The sequence below is a fragment of the Heteronotia binoei genome, chromosome 1 (assembly GCF_032191835.1).
Source record: "Heteronotia binoei isolate CCM8104 ecotype False Entrance Well chromosome 1, APGP_CSIRO_Hbin_v1, whole genome shotgun sequence".
NCBI lineage: Eukaryota > Metazoa > Chordata > Lepidosauria > Squamata > Gekkonidae > Heteronotia > Heteronotia binoei.
The window spans coordinates 158,889,912-158,912,269 of NC_083223.1; the positions used below are offsets into that span (position 1 = coordinate 158,889,912).

General features: G+C 43.4%; 1 protein-coding gene across 1 annotated transcript in view; it reads left to right on the forward strand.

Moving 5' to 3' along the window:
* Nucleotides 1–22,358, forward strand: part of GPR137B (G protein-coupled receptor 137B) — a 44,384-nt gene that overhangs the window by 18,177 nt on the left and 3,849 nt on the right. Inside the window, exons 2-5 of the mRNA XM_060243216.1 lie at nt 1,514–1,563; nt 9,948–10,170; nt 18,048–18,201; nt 22,106–22,230. Of these exons, the coding sequence (XP_060099199.1) occupies nt 1,514–1,563; nt 9,948–10,170; nt 18,048–18,201; nt 22,106–22,230 (552 nt within the window). The remainder of the gene's footprint in view (nt 1–1,513; nt 1,564–9,947; nt 10,171–18,047; nt 18,202–22,105; nt 22,231–22,358) is intronic.

The window sequence follows — 22,358 nt, forward strand, 5'->3', positions numbered from 1 at the left end:
GGTCAAGGACAGAAGCATCCTCCAGGAAGCTCTGTAGCTGCAACGCCGCTGCCCTCTCTATAAGTTTGCCCAAAAAGGGCAAATTCGATACCGGCCGATAGTGTGCCAATTCGGTCGGATCTAACGTTGTTTTCTTCAAGAGGGGACGGACCACCGCCTCTTTGAGCGCTGATGGAAAATGTCCCTCCAGTAGGGATCTATTTATGATATCCCGTATAGGATATCTTAGCTCCCTCTGGCAGGTCTTAATAAGCCAGGAGGGGCATGGGTCCAATTTACAAGTTGTTGGGCGTGCAGATAGGAGGATCCTGTCAACTTCTTCCAGGCTGAGCGCGCCGAAGCCGTCCAGGACACAATCCGAAGACAGGCACGGAGCCTCAGGTTCACTAGCTGTATCTAATGTGGCAGGGAAGTCGGAACGGAGCGATGCGATTTTATCCGCAAAAAAAATCCGCAAAAGCCTCACAGCCAATTTCCAATTCATTAAAATTTGGTCTGCCCTGTGGCAGCATTGTAAGGGTCCGAATTGTATTGAACAGTTGTGCCGGGCGCGAAATTGCGGACGCAATCTCTGCCGCAAAGTAAGTTTTCTTTGCGGCCTTGACTGCCATCTCATAGGACTTCATAACCTCTCTATAAGATGTTCGAGTCGCTTCGTCTCGGGTACGCCGCCATTGCCTCTCTAGTCGTCTGAGTCCTCGTTTCAACCGCCGCAACCCCTGGTTATACCAGGGTGTCGGCCTTGAACGAGGGCGCAGAGGACGCCTAGGCGCGATCTCATCGATGGCCCCAGTGAGCCTATTATTCCAAGATTCCACCAGGTCATCGAGGGAATCGCCAGGGGGCCAGGGATCCCGCAGAGCCGTCAGGAACCGTTCCGGGTCCATCAGGCTCCGCGGGCGAGCTAAAATAAGCTCGCCGCCCAACTTAAAGCTGAAATCCAAGACCATGTTCCATTGCACACTGTGAGACTTTCACACAAACATTTCTAGGATTTGCTGAAATTGTATTTCACCTAAATACAGCCCCTTAAAGTGCAATGTGTGAATGAGAAGTTTGAAATCTTATTTATCATGAGTGAGATGATCCCAGTACTTTAGAGAGATCTTTGTTGTTTGTGCCAGTATTTTAGAGAGATCTTTGCCAGAAGCAGTGCAGTAGTTTGAGGGGAAATGTGAATTGTTTTAATTATGTGGCTTTACAATTTGTCTGGAATGCAAGATGTTTGACTGCAATGTTAGACCATAGTAGCATATTCCTAAATGTTTATTGCAAATATAATAACAAGATTTGAGTCCAACAGAACCTAAGACCTACAAGTCTTCCAGGATATAAGCTTTTGAGAATCTGAGCTTTCTTGTCAGAGCTTTGACTCTTGAAAGCTTATACTGTGGAAACCTTATCTGGTCTTTAAAGTGCTAAGGGTCTCAAATCTTGCTCTTCTACTGCAGACCACCACGGCTACCCGCCCGAGCCTATCTGTGAAATATAACATAGTCTTGTTTCATTACAGGTTATTTTTAAAGCTAAGTCAAAATACTCACCAGAACTTCTTAAATACAGGTAAGAAATAAATTTCTTGCAGTGAATAAAAGGTAGAGACTGCTGTTAATTGTTTGCTGTTTTTGATATATCTGTGGTAAGAACCATTTCCACCTCAAAGAAATAATTATTACATTAAAACATTTTCTGATGCGATATACAACATAGTGTAGGTCACACTCTTGATCTTATATTTTGTTCTGGTCAGGATGAATGTGATCTGAGGATGGAAGGATTGGTGGTGGTTCCATGGACAGATCTCTGTTTGCTCAGGTTCAGACTTGCGGGGACTCTGTAGGGATGGGAAATCTATTTAAATAATCCACCCTTGGAGCCAGATGAATCGGACTAGGTTTCTGATGCCTTTAGGGGATTATCCTGTTGATACGGTTAATGTTCCTATTGCTTTCCTAGCTGACCAATGTAATATGAATGACCTGGTGGTTGACATGTTTGCTCACAGGTGCTGTCTCTCAACTGTAGTTCCTTAGTTTATGAGGGGCTTTGGGAGATGGAAAGACAAGGAAGACAGCTAGAGCAACAGTGGAAGAAGGCTCAGGACAAATTCATGATAAAACACAGGCAAAAGGTCATTTTTAGGTCTATTCCATGGCAAACACTTTCTTGTCATCCTTGCATCTGCAAGTGTAGGCCAGGTTGTCAGAGGACCATTGGAGCAAGTGAGCTGCAGGAGCAGGTTGGCTGCTTGGTAGTCCACTGTGAACATTCTGCCAACACATTGCTCATAAAATCTCTCACATCCATAACAACTTGGACTTTACATTAGCAGTGACAGGGTTAGATAGTGCTGGGGTGTTGACTTTTCCTGCTGTTTGAGATGCTTTTCAGTTTATTCATTCTGAGGATGTGGACAGAGACCTTGGATGTTCGAGGCTTACCATCCATTCTTGGATAAAGCCAGTAAGTCCTTTCCAACCTTGTTTCAGGCCTAGTTATGGGACTGAAACAGCTTTGGTAGCCCTGGTTGCAACATGGGGTGGACAGAAGCACTGACTCTGTTGATTCTTTTGGGCCTCTCAGTAGCTGTAATACCACCAATCATGGTATCCTTCTGGATCACATTTCTGGGTTGAGACTGGTAAGCTCCATTTTGCAGTGATCCCAGTGCAACTAGGAGGGTAGGTTTGAGAAGGTTGTACAGGGGGACTGCTGCTCAGCCTCTTGGCCTCTGGGGTTGTAAACCAAAATGCCCTCAAAACGAGGTTGGGGAATTGTCAGGTGGACACCTGGCTTAATCAGGATCTTTTACCTGTGTATACAGGATTCTACGTCCAGAAATTAATGCTTAAAAATATTAGGGACTCTAATTAAGTAAAACAATTAAAATTTATTCCAGAAAAATATAGGCTTACATGCAAGATAAAATACTCATAAAATCATCCATACAGTCCTAAGGAAGTCCCAGGAAGCCCCACCAAACAATGGGCACATCCACAAACCAATTGCCCTTTCATCACACACCCTCCAGCCTAGAAATAGCAGCTCTCCAGCAGCCCTGGCCCCACTCAATGCACAGCAGCCAAGAAGGTCTGAGCGCCTGCTCCGGCTGCAACGCCACTGAGGATGTTCTCCGCAGCTGAGAACGAAACGTCTGGAAGGAAAACTTTCTCCAGTAGAACACGACACTTGATCCCAAAAGATTCTACAAACCCTAATGATGTTACCAGCCGTGAAAACCTAAAATCTTTGAGTCCTAAGAAAAATAGAGAGAGATATAGAGACAACACATGGGTAGACAAACAGGGTGATAATTACTGATTGTAGTCTTCAAGGAAGGCTCCAATGGCAACGAAAGTGGACGGGGGAAATGGGACCCTCAACTGTGACCAGAATTGAGGATGGATCTAGACAGCGGAACTGGGGTACTGCTAGATGCACATATGTGGGGAGCTGTGTTACAGGTTATATAGACTACCTTGAGCCCTTGCGGGATGGGAGGCACAGGGGTGTATGACAGGTGGTCAGCTGGTACATGACCTCAGAAAAGGAGAGGCTCTGCAGTGACCATAAGGGTTGGACTAGTGCAGTAGCCAATAGCCAGTTAGTTGGCAACCCCTGATTGGACGCTCAAGACTATTACACTTATCTAAAAAGGTGACAATAGATGGCCAAATTGCTACCTAACGTAACACCCGGTTTACACAAAGGAACTTGGCTCTGGCTGAAGATGGTCTTCCTCTTCTTCAGTCTTCTCTTGGCACCAGTCTTTGTCTTGAGTTCCGTTAGACAAAGGCTTAGGCAGTCTGACAGGGTCCACGCCTAAGATAAGTTTGATGGCTCTTATGCAGAAGTTGAAGCAGCTGTTGGATACGTGAGTCTCTTGCTTTGCTGTAATGGAGTCAGGAAAACAAGATGGTTTCTGGTGGTGTTAGCCTTTGGTTCATGGAAACAGGCTGGAAACTGTTTGCCTGTACAGTTCATGGCAGCGTGGCTTCTTCCACTGCAGCGGCCAAGACTGGGCATGCAAGGAGCAGCTGGAAACTCGTCTGTAGTTCTGGCTAACACCCATTCAGAGATATAGAATGCTGCTGCAAAGCTGAGGCTTATAGTATCCACATAAGCCTTAGAAACCATGGGCAAAGTCCACTTCTTAGAGCAGATGTGTGTGAGTCACAACTTCAGGCACCCTGGCAACCATACTGGTGATCACGATGTCCATGTGTATGAAAAGGTAGGGGACTTTTTCTTACAGGGTCCTGCAAAATTCCATCTTGTCACCTGTGCTTGTTAACCTCTACATGGAACAACTGGCTGAGGTCATCTGAAGATTTAGCCTAGATTGTCACCAATATGCAGATGACACTCAGCATTATCTTACATTTCTGGTTAATTCTAGAGTCTATAGAAAGACTAAACCAGCACCTGGAGGCAGTTTTTTAGACTGAATGCAGGCTAATGAACTAAAACTTAATTCTGACAAGCCAGAAGTGCTACTGGCGAATGGAAGGTCTGATCTGAGACTTAAAAGTATGTTCCCCATTGTGGATGGAGTTGCACTCCCCTTAAAGGAACAAGTCCTTATTTGGGGGGTGCTCTTAGACCCAGACCTACTGCTGGGTAAGCAGATGGCTTCTGTGGCCAGGATTGACTTTACCACCTGGATTGGTTAGTCATCAGCAGTTTCTCCTGGGCCAAAACCAGTTGGCCACTGTAGTGCATGCTCTGGTCAAATCTAGATTAGATTACAGCAGTGTCCTGTATGTGAGTTTATTCTTGAAAAATATTCAGAAACTTCAGGTGGTACAGGATGCTGCAGCCAGGCTATTGACCTGCGTAGGTCAAGGGACCATATCACTCCAGGCTTGTCTCATCAATACTGGCTCTCAGTCTGTTTCTGAGCATAATTCAAGGTACTGGTGCTGACTTTTAAAGCCCTATATGCCTTGGAATCAGTATACCTGAGGGACCAACTCCTGCTTTATGAACAGACCCAACCACTGTCATCATCTTCCGAAGCCCTGTTTTGGCCCTACTTAGGCAGGGGACAACCTGGGACAGGGTCTTCTTGGTGATGGCACCAAAACTATGAAATTCTGTCACCAGAGGGACTCATCTATCCCCTTCTGTTGCCATCTTCCACTGGTAGGTAAAGTTTTTGTTTTGTTTTGTGTGGCATTCCCTCAGTGATCCCTCTTTCCTTCCCTATGTTTTATTTTTTTTTGAGGGGGGGGTTGCATTTAAACTTGGTTTTAATTTTTTAATATTTGTTTTGTTTTAAAGGTTTTTAAAATATGTATGTTTCAATCTGCTAGCTGCCTTGGTGGCCTTGATAAAAGCAGGAATATGGGATATAAATTTGGTCATTAAATAAACAAAGTTTTCATTTCATTTTCATTTTCATTTTATTTAGTTTATATCCCGCCCTTCCCACCAAAGCGGCTGAGGACGGCTCACAACACAAAAGTTCTAAGATGGGATTAAGTTTTAAAATACATTAATTTACAACATTTAAACAATAAACCAGTAAAAAAAGTAAAACAGTAAAACAAAGCCATTTAAACAATAAACCAGTAAAAAAAGTAAAACAGTAAAACAAAGCCATTTACCAAAGTACCATACTACAGCCTTCTATTCGAAATTTTCAAGTACCGATCAGTTGTATGCCAACCGCAAGAGGACTATCTTACAGGCCCTGAGGAACTGCCCAAGGTCCCGCAGGGCCCTCACCTTTTCCAGTAGCTGGTTCCACCAGCAAGGGGCTGTGATTGAAAAGGCCCTGTCTCTGGTCGACTTAAGTCAGGCTTCCTTTGGCCCGGGGATTGCAAGCAGGTTTTGAGAACTCGATCTCAGCACTCTCTGGGGAACGTGTGGGGAGAGACGGTCCCTAAGGTAGGCAGGTCCTAGGCCATATAGGGCTTTAAAGGTAATAACCAGCAACTTGTACCGAACTTGGTATATTATTGGCAGCCAGTGCAGTCCCGGAGCCCCGGCTGGATGTGCTCCCATCTAGGAAGCCCTAATAGCAGCCAGGCAGCGGCATTCTGCACTAGCTGCAATTTCCGGGTTCGGCACAGGGGCAGCCCCATGTAGAGGGCATTACAGTAGTCCAACCTTGAGGTGACCGTTGCATAGATCACTGTTGCCAGATCGTCATGCTCCAGGAAAGGGGCCAACTGCCTCGCCCGCCTAAGATGAAAGAATGCGGACTTGACAGTGGCTGCTATTTGAGCCTCCATTGTCAAGGAAAGCTCCAATAGTACCCCCAAGCTCCTGACCTTGTGCCCCGTTGTCAGTGGCGCACCATCAAAGGCTGGTAAGGGGATTTCCCTTCCCGGGCCACGACGACCCAGGCAAAGGACCTCTGTCTTGGCTGGGTTTAGCTTCAATCCACTCAGTCTGAGCCATTTAGCCACGGCTTGCAACGCCAGGTCCAAGTTTTCTGGGACACAGGCAGGCTGGCCGTCCATAAGTAGATAGAGCTGGGTGTCATCAGCATACTGATGGCAACCCAGCCCATACCTTCAGGCAATCTGGGCAAGGGGGCGCATATAGATGTTGAACAACATCAGGGAGAGCACCGCCCCCTGAGGCACCCCGCAATCAAGTGTGTGTCTCTGGGACAGTTCACCCCCCAATCGCCACCCTTTGTCCCCAACTTTCAAGGAAAGAGGAAAGCCATTGTAAGGCTAGCCCCTGAATCCCCGCGTCGGCGAGACAGCAAGTCAGCAAGCGTATCGAACACTGCCGATAGATCTAACAACATCAGTACCGCCGAGCCGCCTCGATCCAGATGCCGCTGAAGATCATCCACCAGGACAACCAGCACTGTCTCCATCCCATGACCCAGGCGAAAGCCGGACTGATGGGGTCAATAAAGTAATATAGTGATTTTGAGTAACGTTCAAAGTAAGTGTAGTGACCTGCTGAATTCACATTTTAGGAATCAAGTAACCTTGCCCTGCAGGTCATAAATTATTGAACTCCATAATTATACAGGGGTTGAAGAAAATAGAAATAACTTTTTACCCCTCTCCATAATAATTGAGTCATCCTGTAAAGCTGATGAACAATAGATTCCAGACAGACAAAGGAAGTACTTTATTCAATCAATTGAATTGAATTGTGGGAGTCACTGCCACTGGATGTAATGATAGTCATAAGCATGGATGGTCTTAAAAGAAGGTTGGTTCATGGAGGTAAGATCCATCAGCCATGGATGCTAGCCATGGTGACTAATGGGAACCTCCATATTCAGAGGTAGCAAACCTCTGGATATCAGCGTTAGGAGGTGTCACATTCTCAGGGTGCAGGCAGGCAGGAGTCCAAAGCCAGTCCAAGGTCAGAGTTCAGGAAGTCAAGCAGGAGCCAAGTCACCAATGCAGAATCACAAACTGGAATCAGAAGTCAGTGTCCAAAAGCCAAAAGGTCAGGGTGCCAAGGAAATCAAGCAGGTCAGGATCAGGAATGAGGAAGGAGCGTGGATGCAAGCCAGAGAATAGACTTGTTGCTTCCACAAAGTTACCAGGTCCTTGGTGGGAGCTATATGGGAGTCTCAATCAGCCTGCTCCCTGGGTGGCAGTGACTCTGCTAGAACTCAGGGCTGAGAGATCTGAAGCATCAGTGTGCCTCATGTCTTCGCTCTGAAAGTTCTTTCCGGAGCCTGCTTCGAACTGTAGAGATGGGAGGAGGAGAGCTTGGAAGAGATTGATCGTCAACAGCTGACACTGGTGCCTGGAGAGTGATTGATGGGCCAGCTGCTGTTTGTTCAGCTGAGAAACTGGCTGGTAACTCTTCCAGGTCTGTTGACCCTTCCAGCTCCTCCTCCTCAACACTCATGACAGGAGGCAACATCAAGGGAAAGCCTTGGCCTCTGTGTTCTATTTGTTGGTCCTTCGGGAACTGGTTGGTCACTATGGTCGTTTTCGCACTCACCTTCCGCCGGCGCGACCCCCCTCTTCACCGCGCAGGATCTGCGCGGATTTCGCACTAAACGCTGCGGAGCAGCCAGAAAAGCCGGAAGCTCCCGTCGCAAAAGCCGCGCAAACGCCAAACTGCTTTTTGGCGGTTTCAGTTTGAGCGGCTTTTGCGCCGGGAGCTTCCGGCTTTTCTGGCTGCTCTGCAGCGTTTAGTGCGAAATCCGCGCAGATCCTGCGCGGTGAAGAGGGGGGTCGCACCGGCGGAAGGTGAGTGCGAAAACGACCTATGTGAAACAGGATGCTAAACTAGATATACTACTGATCTCATCCAGCAGGACTCAAGGAAGACAGCTAGATAATACATAACTTCAGATATAACTGAAAATACATAACATTTGAAAATCTGAATCTGTACCTTTAAGCAGTTTATGTGGAAAAACTGGAAAAATAAATGGCATTTCAAAGTCTCAAGGTCATCATTTCAGTCCCATTCAAGCAGCACAACGTTAGGTCCAAATTAGAATTTAAGTTTCTTGGCAAGTTTTATAAGGTTGCCAGCCTCCAGGTGGGGCCTAGAGATTTTCCACTTTTGCAACTGATCTCCAGCTGGAGAAATGGCTGCTTTGAAGGGTGGACTCTATGGCATTGTACCATGCTGAGGCTCCTCCCCAAACCCTGCTCTCTCCTGGCTCCACCCCAAAGTCTCTGAGTATTTTACAACACAGACTTGGCAGCCCTAGTTTTGTCTGGGTTTCTGTCATGATCCTAGGCCTAGTGCAGCCTACAGGCTCCAACGAAGCCTATATCAGAGTAGCTACAGGGCCTGCATTTCCCAGGATTCCTTCTGTCCCTATGATTGGGTGAAAGCAGTTTTGGAAGAAAAACTTGCCCAGAGGAGTGGGACTTGGGAGGAAACAATAAAAGGTCCTCCTAGAAAGGAAAGTTGTTCTCTCTGGCAATGCTGAGCTGGATAGAGGTTGCAGCAGGAAGGATCCCTTATCCAAGGAGGCTGACTGAGTCAATTGGAATTAGCTGGAGGGAATGTGTAGTTAGTTACATCAGGGTTTTGGGGTTTTTTATATACCAACCTTTACTGTTTTCATATTCACTATTGCACTAAACGTTTTTACAAACTACTTGTTTTGAGCACTTACAATAAACTTGTTATTGCTACACTGCTTGGGTCCTCACATCTCTTCGGTCATGGTTAAAAGATACTTGCTAAGAAGGAAGTGGGTGGGTACTCTGGAGCCTCACAAACAGACCCTTACCAGAGTGGTGACAGCCAGTAGAAGGCCCTCCCTGCTCCCCTGCTGTGTGACAGTTTCCCATGGTAGGGAATGCCATTTTAAAGACCAGAGGGAGGAAGCCCTTTCCTGCTTGGAATTGTAGCATGGGGGTAGAAAGGGCTCTTGCTTCTCTATACTGTTTTGAGAAACAGAAACAGCCCCACAGTAGAAAATTATTTACATAACTTTGGAGCAGGGCCAGATCTACATGTTTTTTGAGGGGGGGGGCAAAATTAAAAAAATGGCGCTTCCTTATGGGCCATTCTATACAGTCCAATAGAATACAATTAACTCCATACCCAATTTGGCGCCTCCCCCCTCCATCGGCGCCCAGGGCAACCACCCCCCTCTGCCCCCCCTAGATCCGGCCCTGCTTTGGAGCAGCTTTTTGCAAGCTTTCTCCCTCATCCTCAGTGTGATATCAGGGAGTCCATCATGTTATCTAGATTTGTCATGTTGGCATTAAAATATTATGTCAGTAGATATAATATTGACATTTGTTGGGACCAGTAAATGTCATGCTCTGATAGTTTCACCCCAGTCACCATAAAATTCTCTGTGGACTCAGTTGTAACCTTTGGGAACACGGATGTAAGAATTCCTCTACAGAAAACAGATGCTAAAGTTCAATGAAGTAAGAGGTACAAATTTTGCCACATATTGCCCTAGAGGACAATAAGTATCTTATTAACTCTTTCTGACATATAATAATTTTAAAATGCATTTTTGTCTCATTCAGGTTGCCTCTCTACTTGGCATCTTTCGTCGTCAGCTTACTTTTCCTGCTGGTGAACTTAACATGCGCAGTGCTTGTGAGAATGGAGAATTCAGAAAGGAGAAGTATTGTATTGGTCAGGGTTACTATCAACGACACATTGTTTGTGCTATGTGCCATTTCACTTTCCATCTGCCTCTACAAAATTTCTAAGATGTCATTAGCGAACATTTACTTGGAATCCAAGGTAAAGTATATTTCAAACATTTAAAAAACTTGAGCAGATTAATATTCCAGTGGAGAGAAACAAGTGATTATGAGCTAAAAATTTGTTTTTAGCCTCCATGAGCTAAGATTAAATAAGCTATTTCAGCTCTGGGTTTAGGCCAATATCAGTTTATGCTTTTGGTTTCTTTAACGAGATATTAAGAATATTTTTTAATTGTATAAAGATAGAACGTGAAAAGCAAGGAACCTTTTCCTCTGTCTAAAACAGCAGTCTACTGTGTGAACACTGAGGATACCAAAAAGGGTGGAGAAAGACTAAATAAGAGCAGGGCCTCTAGCCATGACCAACATTACCTACTCTTGCAGAAAAATAACAAACACACAAAACTGCTTCAGGTGAGAGCTGTACGTGCACACATTCTTCAAGGCATGAGGTAGTCCTTTTGGCAGCAGAAGGCAGTGCACAAGCACCAGCCCTACATCTGTCAGCTGTCTTGACTGAGAGGAGGCCAGTGTGGTTCGCTTTCTCTCAACCAGATCAAGTTGGTGAAGAAATTCAGAGAAGCTGACTGCCATTCCTTCTCTGGGAAGGGAGGTAGTCTTGCTCTTTATCACCAAAGCCATCTAGGAGAAGGCAGAGGAGGAGAATTAAGCAAAAACATGCCCTTTGACTCTTTCTCCCTCTTTGAGCCTAATCCCCTCACCACCCAATTACTTTTGTGAAGGAAGGAGGCTGCTTTGCTTCACTGTTGAAATGATGGTGGAAGGGAGAATTGGACTAATGAAAAGTGCCTCTTTGATTATTACTTTCTGACCAAAACATTCTTCCTATTATTTGATAGTGGCAGGCAAAAATCAAGCACAAGGATTGGACTCAGGGGAGTTGTCTCCTTTCAGTCTTCATCAGTTCACTGCAACAAGATGGAAAGAGAGTGAAAATATTCTTTTGTCTTCCCTTGTTCTTGCACTGAAAGAGTTCTTTGTCCCCTTTCACAGTTCCTTGGAGCTCCCATTTGTCCATTTTTATTCAGAAGCCAGCCTCTCACCTAGGGTTGTCAAGTCGGACTCAGGAATTATCTGAGGACTTTAGGAATGGAGCCTGGAGCAAGATTGTGACAAGCGTGATTAAACTCCAAAGGGAGTACTGGCCATCACATTTAAAGGGACCATGCTCCTTTTAAATGCCTTCCCTTTGTTGGAAATAATGGGGTATGGGAGCACCTTCTTTTGGGACTCATAGAATTGGACTCCCTAGTCCAATCTTTTTGAAACTTGGGGCTGTTTTTAGGTGAGGCACCAGATGCTATGCTGAAAATGTGGTGCCTCTACTTCCAAAAACAGTTCCCCTGAGCCCCAGTTACCCATGGAACAATTCTCCATTATACCCAATGGGCACCAGTCTCCATAGGGTATAATGGAGTGTCCAGCTGACATTCAGTTCCACCCCCCACCCCCCTTGCTTTCTGATAACCGTGCTGTGCGGGGAGAATTTTCAAATCAGTGGATCTCTGCCCCCAACTGGGGACTGGCAACCTCTGCCTCAGTGTTTAATTTGAATTATCTGGTGGATATGCATTACCTGGTTGTCACTCCATTATTTGAGAGTTTTTAGGAAAATGATACAGATGCTTTTGTTTTGCCAGGCAAAAGGAGGACGTGGCAATCAAAGCCGGGCCACGGAGGTTACTATAAAAGAAAATACCTCAAAGCCTCTCCATGTAACAAAAATAATACTCTTTATTATTCCTACTTATCCAGTATTTACTAGTAACAAATACAGTGCTTACAGTGATAGCCAAACATAATATAAACAAACATATTTATACAACACAAAATCCCTCCAGAACCGAAACCACACGCTGCTCCTACTGCATGATGGATCAATGTCCTATAGAAAAAATATGAAGCTGTAATACAAGTCCGACAATATCCAAGACCAGTCCAATATTGTTTCGAGTGCAGAGGCTCTTCTTCTTGGGACCGTCTTCTTTATTGTTGATTCAGTAGGTAAGTGGTGCTTCTTTTAATTTTTGTCTCATTTTCATGGCTTTGTTTTCATTTCTCCTTGGAACGCCTGCAAATTATCTTCATATCCTTCTGAAATGGCATTCTGAAATGACAATATTGGACTGGTCTTGGATATTGTCGGACTTGTAGTTCCATATTTTTTCTATAGGACATTGATCCATCAGGCAGTAGAAGCAGCGTGTGCTTTCGGTTCCGGAGGGATTTTGTGTTGTATAAATATGTTTGTTTATATTATGTTTGGCTATCACTGTAAGCACTGTGTTTGTTACTAGTAAATACTGGATAAGTAAGAATAATGAGTATTATTTCCGTTACATGGAGAGGATTTGAGGCAAAATGAGGAGACTGACTTAATTGTATTGTGATGATGTTTTGTTTTCACACTGCTTTATTTCAGTAACTGAGTTTTTAAAATTATTTCACCCAATTTCATGTGTTTTGCATTTTACCTATTAAAAATTGAAAATTGCTAGATTCACTACCATCTTAAACTGCCTTATGCCAGGGTTTTGCATTCTTGACTGGCAGAGTATATGGCATGTAGAAGCTGGCAGCTCAGGGAGCAGAATGAGGTAACTGTGCAGGCAAGGAAAAAATATCAAGATCAGAGAAGTGATTCTTGTGAAGGAGACTTAGGTGTGGATTTTATTGTTGTGCTTTATGGCTGTGGCATCCAAGAGGGTGATTTGTCTGTGGAAACTAATGAAGTCACCCTTCATCAATGCACACTCACTTTATCACTGATGTTTACAAAAGCATGAATTTCTTCCAAGATAATAACAGACTCACCAGATAGATTCCATTTCTGAAGAGTTAAAAAGTTACCATCTGTTTAAGAGAGGTACTGAAAACTGGATAGTCAATGGCTATACTTTCCAATAAGTGATTTATTATAATTGTTTTATAATATCTAGTGTTTTTTATAGGGCAGAGCTTCTCACCTTCTTGCTGGAACATGCACATAAAATTTCAGGGTTTTGCTTTTACGCCAATCCAAAACTTCTGAATATATCCGTCTTTTCAGAATATTATTGTACTATGATTACACTTTAAAAGGATGAGATATATCCTAAGCAGATGAAGCAGATTTATATTGAATCCGATTAGGGTTAGCTGCCTCCAGGTAGTGTCTGGAGATCTCCTGCTATTACAGTTGATCTCCAGATTTCCCCCTGGAGAAAATGGCTGCTTTTGAGGGTGGACTCTGTAGCATTATATCCTGCTGAGGCCCTTCCCCTTCCCAAACTCCACTATTCGCTGGCTTCACCTCTGAAGAAAAATCTCCATGTATTTCCCAACCCAGAGTTAGCAACACTAATCTAGCCAGTGCTGTTTACTCTGGCTAAACAAATCTCTAAGATCTTTCCCTTCACTGCTACAGATTAACCTGAGAGATTGCATACCTGAGATATTCCCTTCACTGCTACAGATTAACCTGAGATATTGCATATATTTTATCATTCACCACTTCATAATTACTCTAGCTACTCTGTGCTTAACAATCACTGTTTCCGTTTGAATTACGTTAACATTGCTTGAAGCACTCTGTTTTATCACTTCCATTGACCGTATTTTCTTGATTCATAAGATGTGTGTGTGTGTGGGGGGGGGAATACCAGCCTCTAGGTGGGGACAGGGGATCTCCTGCAGTTACAGCTCAACTCCAGGCTACTGAGATCGGTTCCCCTGCAGAAAATTGATGTTTTGGGGGTGAACTCTACAACATTATACCCCACTGAGGTCCCTATCTTCCCCGGGCTCCATTAGGAATGCCAGCTCTCTCCTCTCCACCACCAGACAGAATTACCCTCCCAAAAGGGAGGAACAGTGGGAATTAACATGACGTGCCTACGTGATCCAGCAGTAATGTAGGAACATTGGGGACATCAGGGGTGACACAGCATTCCTCCCCACTCCTAGTAAGTGCACCCCCACTGGCTGCTCTGAGGGACAAAGGGGCAACCCTAGGCTCCAGCCCCAAATTTCCAGAATTTTCCAAACATGGATCTGGCAACTCTGCTCCCCCCTCCCCCAATTCCCTGCCAGTGGCCATGGGGGATCTCGCAACCCTATGTGTGCAGAATACTACTGCTTTGGCCCTTAAGCCATATTCACCTTCCAAGTGTCCTGTTAAGATAAGGAAAAATTAATGGTTATACTGTCCCAAGGACCAAAAAAAGCCTCTGGATCAGGGGTGACCAAACTTGCTTAACATAAAAGCCTCGTAGAATAAATGTCAGATGTCTGAGAGCCACAAGACATGAATGTCAGATGTCTGAGTGCCACAAGACATGAACATTGGATATTTAAAAGCTGTGAGACAAGGAAGGAAGGCAAATAGATGGGGTGGAAGGAGGGAGGGAAAGGTGGAAAGAAAGTAACTTTAAATGCATTCTCCAATCTGCTAGCTGGCTTGGCTTGGAGAAGTGGTTTAAAGAGACAAATGCCTTCTCCAAGCCAGCCAATAGGGCAGTGGGAGCTTCAAGAACCACACAATATGTATAAAAGAGCCACATGTGGCTCCCGAGCCACAGTTTGGCCACCCCTGCTCTGGATGAAGCAAGAATTTAAAAGGAGCTCCATTTTATGGGGTTCTTTAACAAAAGCACAGTAGGTCAAGAGGCCCTCTTCCCACAGGAGTTCTGTCTTCAGTAAGGGCACAGGAACATACTACTACGGTAATAAACTGTTGCCATAGCTACTGGCACACAGGGTATCAGAACACTACAGAATCACATTTGTAATTCCCTCACCTAAGGAAACTCTGGGACTACAGTTTAGGAGAGAAGGTTGGGGATTTCAAATAAAATTCTGAGCATTCCGAAGATTTTAATGAAGGAAACTGTGAGAGTTTAATTGATATACTGGTGATACAGAACAGGCCTTTAGTGGGTAAAACTCATATTACTTTGCTAGAGAAGACAATGTAAAAGGCCCCTTAGCGGTGTCTTTTGGGGAAACACTATTATTTTCCAGTTAGAACAAGGGGTGGAGGATGAGATTATAAAAAGATTCTATCAGTTTTCTACTTCCTGCTCACTAAAGGCAATGGAGAAATACATAGCAATGATTTCCTCTTTTAACAGTTTATAGTCTGTGTCACTGTCCCAGCACAAACTTCGCAGCCCTTTTGCTCTATTGGTAGTTTCATTTCCCCAAATAGCAAAATCCTTAAGTTCAGCAAAATATCACTTACAATGCTGTATTAAAAGTTGTTTTTCTCTAATTGGCAGTTTCATAAAGCAGTTTGCTGAGCTCCAGGGAATTACACTACCAGGGTCATAGTGTATGATTTCAAAAGAAAAAGACACAGTCTTAGATACAAAGTTAGAGTCTGGTGGGACCTTTAAGACCTTTTGTTGATTTTAAAGGTGCCACTGGACTCTGTCTTTATTCTGCTGTCTTTATACAGCTGCCCACCTGCATCAGTCTTAGATACAGTTAACTCAGAAAAATGAAACGTTGGCCTATAATAAATAATATTGTATATTATTGTATAATATCACCATTTTTTTAAAGCAAACATTTTCCCTCTGGTTATCTTACCATTAAAACTGCCACAATTAAATATCATGTAAAATGATTTCACCCAGCTAAGGTTTCACTTTATGAGACCCATACAAGGTCTGTCGTTCAGACTCATCTGAAAAAAGTGAAAGATAGGCTGTAAGTAAACTTCAGGCCCACCTCTTGCTTCAGGATTACAAGTTCATTCTGGACATTAAATGAATCAAGCCTTTATAGTACATTGAGTTTTGAACTACTATATAACTCATGGAGGAAATAATTCCATAGCTATGTTAGAGTGATGCAGCAGAATAAAACAGTGATCTACTGACACCTTAAAGATGAACAAATTTATTCCAGCATAACTTTTTGAGTCATAGCTCACTTCTTCGTAATAGTTATGCACTCTTATCCATTGAGGAAATGAGGTCTAACTCATGAAAGATTATGCTGGAATAAATATTGTAAGTCTTTACTATACTACTAAACTTCTATTTTATTCTGATTTAGAAAAGGTTATATTATCGTCTTCTGCCACCCACAGGTGGAGAAAAATTAAGGCTACATTTTGAACTAATTCTAAGCAGGCTTCCTTTTGTATTTTTTTGAGTTTGCTGATCATGAGATACATTGCAAAAAAATGGTGGTGCTACTGCTAGTCTGATATAGCAAACCCTATTAAAGAGAGCCGTGGCACATGCTTTGATGGCCTAGGTAGTGCTTTATACATCAAAGTGAATAGGACTTCCCAGAACTTTGGGATTGGATGTAATCAATTTGCAGAAGGGATCCATTTCTGTGTTTCATTTTCTGAGCCTGAAGATGCATTCTCTTGGAACCAGTGCTTTAAGGCTATGGTTAGATTTATTTTATTTATTTTTTATTTTATTCAATTTGTATCCCACCCTCCCTGCCGAGGCAGGCTCAAGGCGGCTCACATGGTCATGCATGTGCATGAATATAAACATACAATAAAACATTACAAACAATAAAAACAATTTAAAACATAGAAATTAATATTTCAGGTGCTATGATCTTAAGTGTGTTGTCTTGCTTTTCCAGCTGGGTGTTCTATATGGAGCAGATTGCAAGAGGTGGTCCAGATATTTTTCAGAGACTATAGTAGCCAATGATATAACTTGCAAATGCCTGGTGGAAGAGTGTCGTCTTACAGGCCCTGCAGAACTGTACGAGCTCTTGCAGGGCCCTGACCTCCTCTGAGAGCTCATTCCACCAGTGTGGGGCTGCTACAGAAAAGGCCCTAGCTCTAGTTGCCATGAGCCTGGCCTCTTTAGGGTCAGGGATTGAAAGCAGATTTTTTGATCCAGACCGAAGTGCTCTCCGGGGAACATGTGGGGGAAAGGTGGTCCCTAAGGTTTGCAGGTCCCTGGCCATATAGGGCTTTGAAGGTAAGAACCAGCACCTTGAAATGAATCCAGTATGCAATGCAGTGCAGTGCTTTCAGCACAGGTTGAATGTACTCCCATGGGGAAGACCCGTTAACAACCTGGCTGCAGCATTCTTCACTAGTTGGAGCTTCTGGGTTTGAGACAAGGGCAGCCCCATGTAGAAGGCATTGCAGTAATCCAATCTCGAGGTGACCGTGGCATGGATCACTGTTGCTAAGTTGTTGCATTTGAGGTAGGAGGCCAACTGCCTTACTAGCCGAAGATGATAAAAGGCTGATCTGGCAGTAGATGCCACCTGGGCCTCCATCCAGGAGCACCCCTAAGCTTTTAACCTTAGACACTGGTGTAAGTAACGTCCCATCAAAGGTCAATAATAGGACCTCGGATGGCTAGAGTAGAACAAGTTGTAGCATAATCCAGGTGTTGGAGGTAATGCTGGTTAGGAAGGCTGAGCTGATACATTGGAGGGACTGGATCCACTTGTAATAGATGCAGTGGAGCTGGTATTTGCAGAGCAGGTTGGAGTGGGGTTGGAGTTCTTCAGGAATTACAGCTGATCCTCAGATGACAGAAGCTTCAGAGGCTAAACTATAATATCACATCCCTACTGAGATCCCTCCCTTCCCCAGACTCTGCTGTTCCCAAGCTGTGTCCCTAAGTTCCCAGGAATTTCCCAACCTGGAATAGACAACTGTAATCTCCCCACTCTGGTTAAAATGAATTGCATGTTCTGAATTGGTTCCCATACATATGGAAAGGTATATAACTCAGTCACTCCCCACAAACATACAAAGGCTGCTGCTTGTCTTCTCATTTCAAGAGTATTGTATTAAAGAGGTCCCAGGGTTTTTTGAGGATCTGGAAGGGTCCAAAATGACCTGATGCTGCTTTTTCTAGAGCTGCACCAATATGAGTCCAAATTCACTAAAAAAATTTCATCTCTCTCCACTAGGGTTCATCTGTATGTCAACTGACAACTATAGGAGTGACTGTTATACTACTTTACACTTCAAGAGCCTGTTACAATCTGTTCATACTATCCTTTTCTCAGAGCAAGACAATGAATTCTTTTGACTACGACTGGTACAATGTATCTGATCAGGCAAGTATAGCGCTTCCTTTTTATTCTACAGTATTTCTTACAATAAAATATCTTACACTGGTATGTGGTTGCATAAAAGATAACAACATAAAAATACTTCATAACTTATTAGAAGGGGTCCTGTTCAGGCTTTTGCATAACCATTGTGCAAAGTAAGAATGGTAGTGAATGTATATTTTGCAGTACCTGTAATAAGATATTAGATGTCAAGTTTAAGCACTCTTCCGAAATAGGCAAGTCCAAAACTAGCATTTACATGTAATTTATACATACAATTGTAATTCAGGGTGTATTACAACACCTTACCCTAGAAAGAAATAATTGCTTATTGTAAGGAAAACAAAACAAAAATGAGCATCTGCTTTGTTCAGGCACAGCATCATGAAAAAAAGAACAAAGGTACATGCATATCCAAGAAATGGTTGGGGTTTTGTGTTTACTTAAATGAGTGTTACCAACAATTTTTAGCCTTACTATAGCTTTTGATGTTATGCATTTCACTAAAGCCATTGTACTACTAAAAACCATAAGAACATAAGAGAAGCCATGTTGGATCAGGTCAGTTGCCCATCCAGTCCAACACTTTGTGTAACACAGTGGCCAAAAAAACCAGGTGCCATCAGGAGGTCCATCAGTGGGGCAGGACACTAGAAGCCCTCCCACTAGGATTGTTAACTCTAACTTGGAAAATTCCTGAAAATTTGGGGGTGTTGTTTGTGGAGAGGAGACAACTCAACCAGGAAGCTATGTCTTGTGATGTCACACTCTGTGATGACACACTCAGGTCAAAGGTCAACTTCACCAACTCTTCCCCTTCCTGTAGGGCAGGGGCAGGGCCGGCGCTAGGGATTCTGCCACTCGAGGCAGACCCCTGCGCTGTGCACCCCCACATTGCCCCCCCCTCACAGTCTCCCTTTAAAAAGTCATTTTGCATGTGGCATGATGACGTCACTAGTGATGTCATCATGCAGAGTGGCGTGGGGGGGAGAGAGTGACAGGCAGTGCACAAGAGTGCTGCAGTGCCGCCTGGCCGCTTTCAAGCCGAAAGTGGCTGCCTCCCTCTTCAGAGGCTTCCAACCTGAAAGCAGCCTTGGAAGCCTCCAAAGAGTGTGGTGACTGCTTTCAACTTGAAAGTGGCCGGGCAGCGCTAAAACACAGCTCTAAAACACCGCCTCTGAAGAGTGGAGCGGCTGAGCAGTACCTTGGGAAGGGGCAAGGGAAATAAGGGAGCACCAAGAGGTGCCCACAGCCGCCTACCCCGCCTACTCCCACGTGCCTGCCCTGGGCAGAGGTGTCAAACTCATTTGTTGTGAAGACTGGATCTGACATAAATGAGACCTTGTTGGGCCGGGCCATGTTTGTAGCTATTTTAAGATTGGGTAGCAGAGATAAAAACTTTATAAAGGACACAGACAAACACAATTAAACATTTTTTTAAAAAACTTAAAACATGCTTAAAACATTAGCACTCATTGGTTTTAAAGGTGCTTTCTTTGTATTTCTCCCATGGGATCTAGGGAGCTGGGCAAAGGAAGCTCTGGCTCTTTCCTTCCTTCCCCAGGGGCCCAGGAGGGGGAGAAGCCTCATCTAATAGAAGGAAGAGAGTCTTGGCTCAGTAGTTCTGCTGTGCGATTGAAAGAGCCTGGCAAAACAAACTCTGCCTCCCTTCTTCCTCCCCAAGGGGGGAGCCTCGGCCAATGGAGAAAATAGATTTTTTGCTCTGCAGCTCCTGTGCAATTGAGCAAGACTTGCAAAGCAAGCTGTGATGCAGAAGGAAACAAGAGAGAGGGAGAATGAAGCAGATGACAGCCAGTTGCTTGGGGGCCTTATTCGGTCCCCAGACTGTATTTATTTTATTTACTTTAGCTTTTTATCCCACCCATCTCTACAAGTGGACTCAGGGCGTCTAACAATCATTTTAAAACAATATCAAATTACAAAACGATAAAACTTAAACAATTAAGCAATTAAAAGTACATAATTGGTGCTACACAGAAAATTTTTGGTGCAGGCAGATCACAGCTTTCGTCCTTTGGCATTCTAATTATATTGCTATCATAATTTCTTGTTTTCTGATGGTGGTCCTTCTGGTGCCTTACTTCCTCATAACTGGTATTGCTCAGCATGTTTGACACCCCTGCGTATGGTAACTTTCTCCTGCCTAAATTCAGATTCTGAATTTTATATTTTCTGCCTCATATTTGTTAAAGACTTACAAAAACCTCCTTAAGTATGAGAGAGTGATCAAAGACAAAACCACAAAATACTGGAGGTGTGAATCCTTACAACTCCAGGGTAAGGCTGTCACCACCCCCCTAACTAACCCACCAGCTAGAAACCAAAAACACCACAATATATTATTAAAATGGTTATTAAAATAATGTGCTGGAATATACAAATTATAATCCAGACAAAGGACAAAACCCACATTGGCATGATTCTAGTTGACCACTAAAATGTATAGCCAGTGATGTAGCTTCATCAATCAGGAATGTTGCTATGCAAGTGACCTTCACCAATCAGGTGAGTTGCACATTACTCCTCCCATGTGTTCTTGCACTAACAAGATGGAACGCAAAGGCCAAACTGCGTCCTGGATTTTTTTTTTTGCCTTGAAACTGCTAGGCCTGGCTGACACCTGTCTCAAGCTCCCATCTTCTTATCTTACTCTTTGAAATTACAGTCAGCTTAATCTTCATTCTAAACAAGAGAAATTTCCATGATTTCTATTAGGCTTAAGGCTGAACCAGTATTTCCGACTTGAAAAAAGGCTACTAGGCAAGTTAGTCTCTTGACAATATCACTTCACTCTGCCTTCTTCTTACACCTTATATCACTTGTAGACTTATGTGTGCATGTGTTCTGTACACCATTTTAACCATTTGATCATAAATATTTGTGCCGGCCTAACTAGCTGTCATCCAGTTATGTTCCATTCAACCAAAAGAAGAAGTCAAAATCTTTTCAGGGTTTTCTCAGCACTGAAAAAAATCCACTTTGAAGACTCATGGGAGGATCCCAACCAGCAGCAGTCCAAGCTTTCAATCTCCAACCAGCCTCTGGCTTTTAGTGGCTCTATAGGCAACAATTAAATTACACCACAAGAGAACAGATTATAGCTATTCTAGGACTTGTATTTTTCCTAGATTCTATGATATAACATAAGTTAATTCTCCAGAACTGCTGTTTTCCTATGGAAAGTGATCTCTGTAGTCTGGACATCAGTAGTAATTCCAGGCTCCACCTTGAGCTTGTTAACCCTAAAACTATCAGAAGGTATCAGGCGGGCTCACGTCTACATCTATGAATCAATAAAGGTTTGCTGAAAATTCCAGAAGCAGTTCAACATATTAATTTATTGTTTAAAATTGTTTAAACAAATTGATTAAACATATCCACGGCTGGTATGATCCATCTAATATTATAATTAGGCCAAATTGAGACCTAGGCCAGATTTGCACAGTCTGTGTTCCTGAATATGGCAAGACATCCTCAATATAAAAGAAAGACAATGCAATCCTAAACAGAGCTACTCTCTAAGTTTATTGAAGTCAGTGAACTTAGAAGGGTGTAATTGTGTTCAGAATTGCACTGTAAATGTGTTTGATTCAGTATCATTCAAGTGCAAAAGAACATTCTAACTGACAGGATACAGGGAACAGAAAATCCCTATGAAATCTGATGTCTTGTCAGTTGATGCTTATCAGTTTAAGCCAAGAAGGTTGCAGATGCACCCAGAGAATCTCTGATAAGTGCAGAAATCTATTTGCACAATTGATTCTGCTCATAGATTTAGCAGGGGTCACTCATCTGCATGTCAACTGCGTGATAGTTGAAATGCTGCTGTTGTTTCCAAGTGTTTTATTGTTCAATTTTAACATATTTCTCTTTCATTTTTTAACAGGCAGATCTGAAATGCCAGCTGGGTGATGCTGGATATGTAGTATTTGGAATAATACTTTTTGTGTGGGAGCTCCTGCCCACTTCCTTAGTTGTATTCTTCTTCCGTGTTCGAAACTCTACAAAAGATCTAGTAAGATTTTATTTACCAGTCCAGATAACTGCTTGAACTGGCTTACAAGTAAAATCAATAAAATAAAAACATAATAATTATCAGTGGTAACAAGCCATACAAAAACATTCAGTTACCTAAAATAGCAT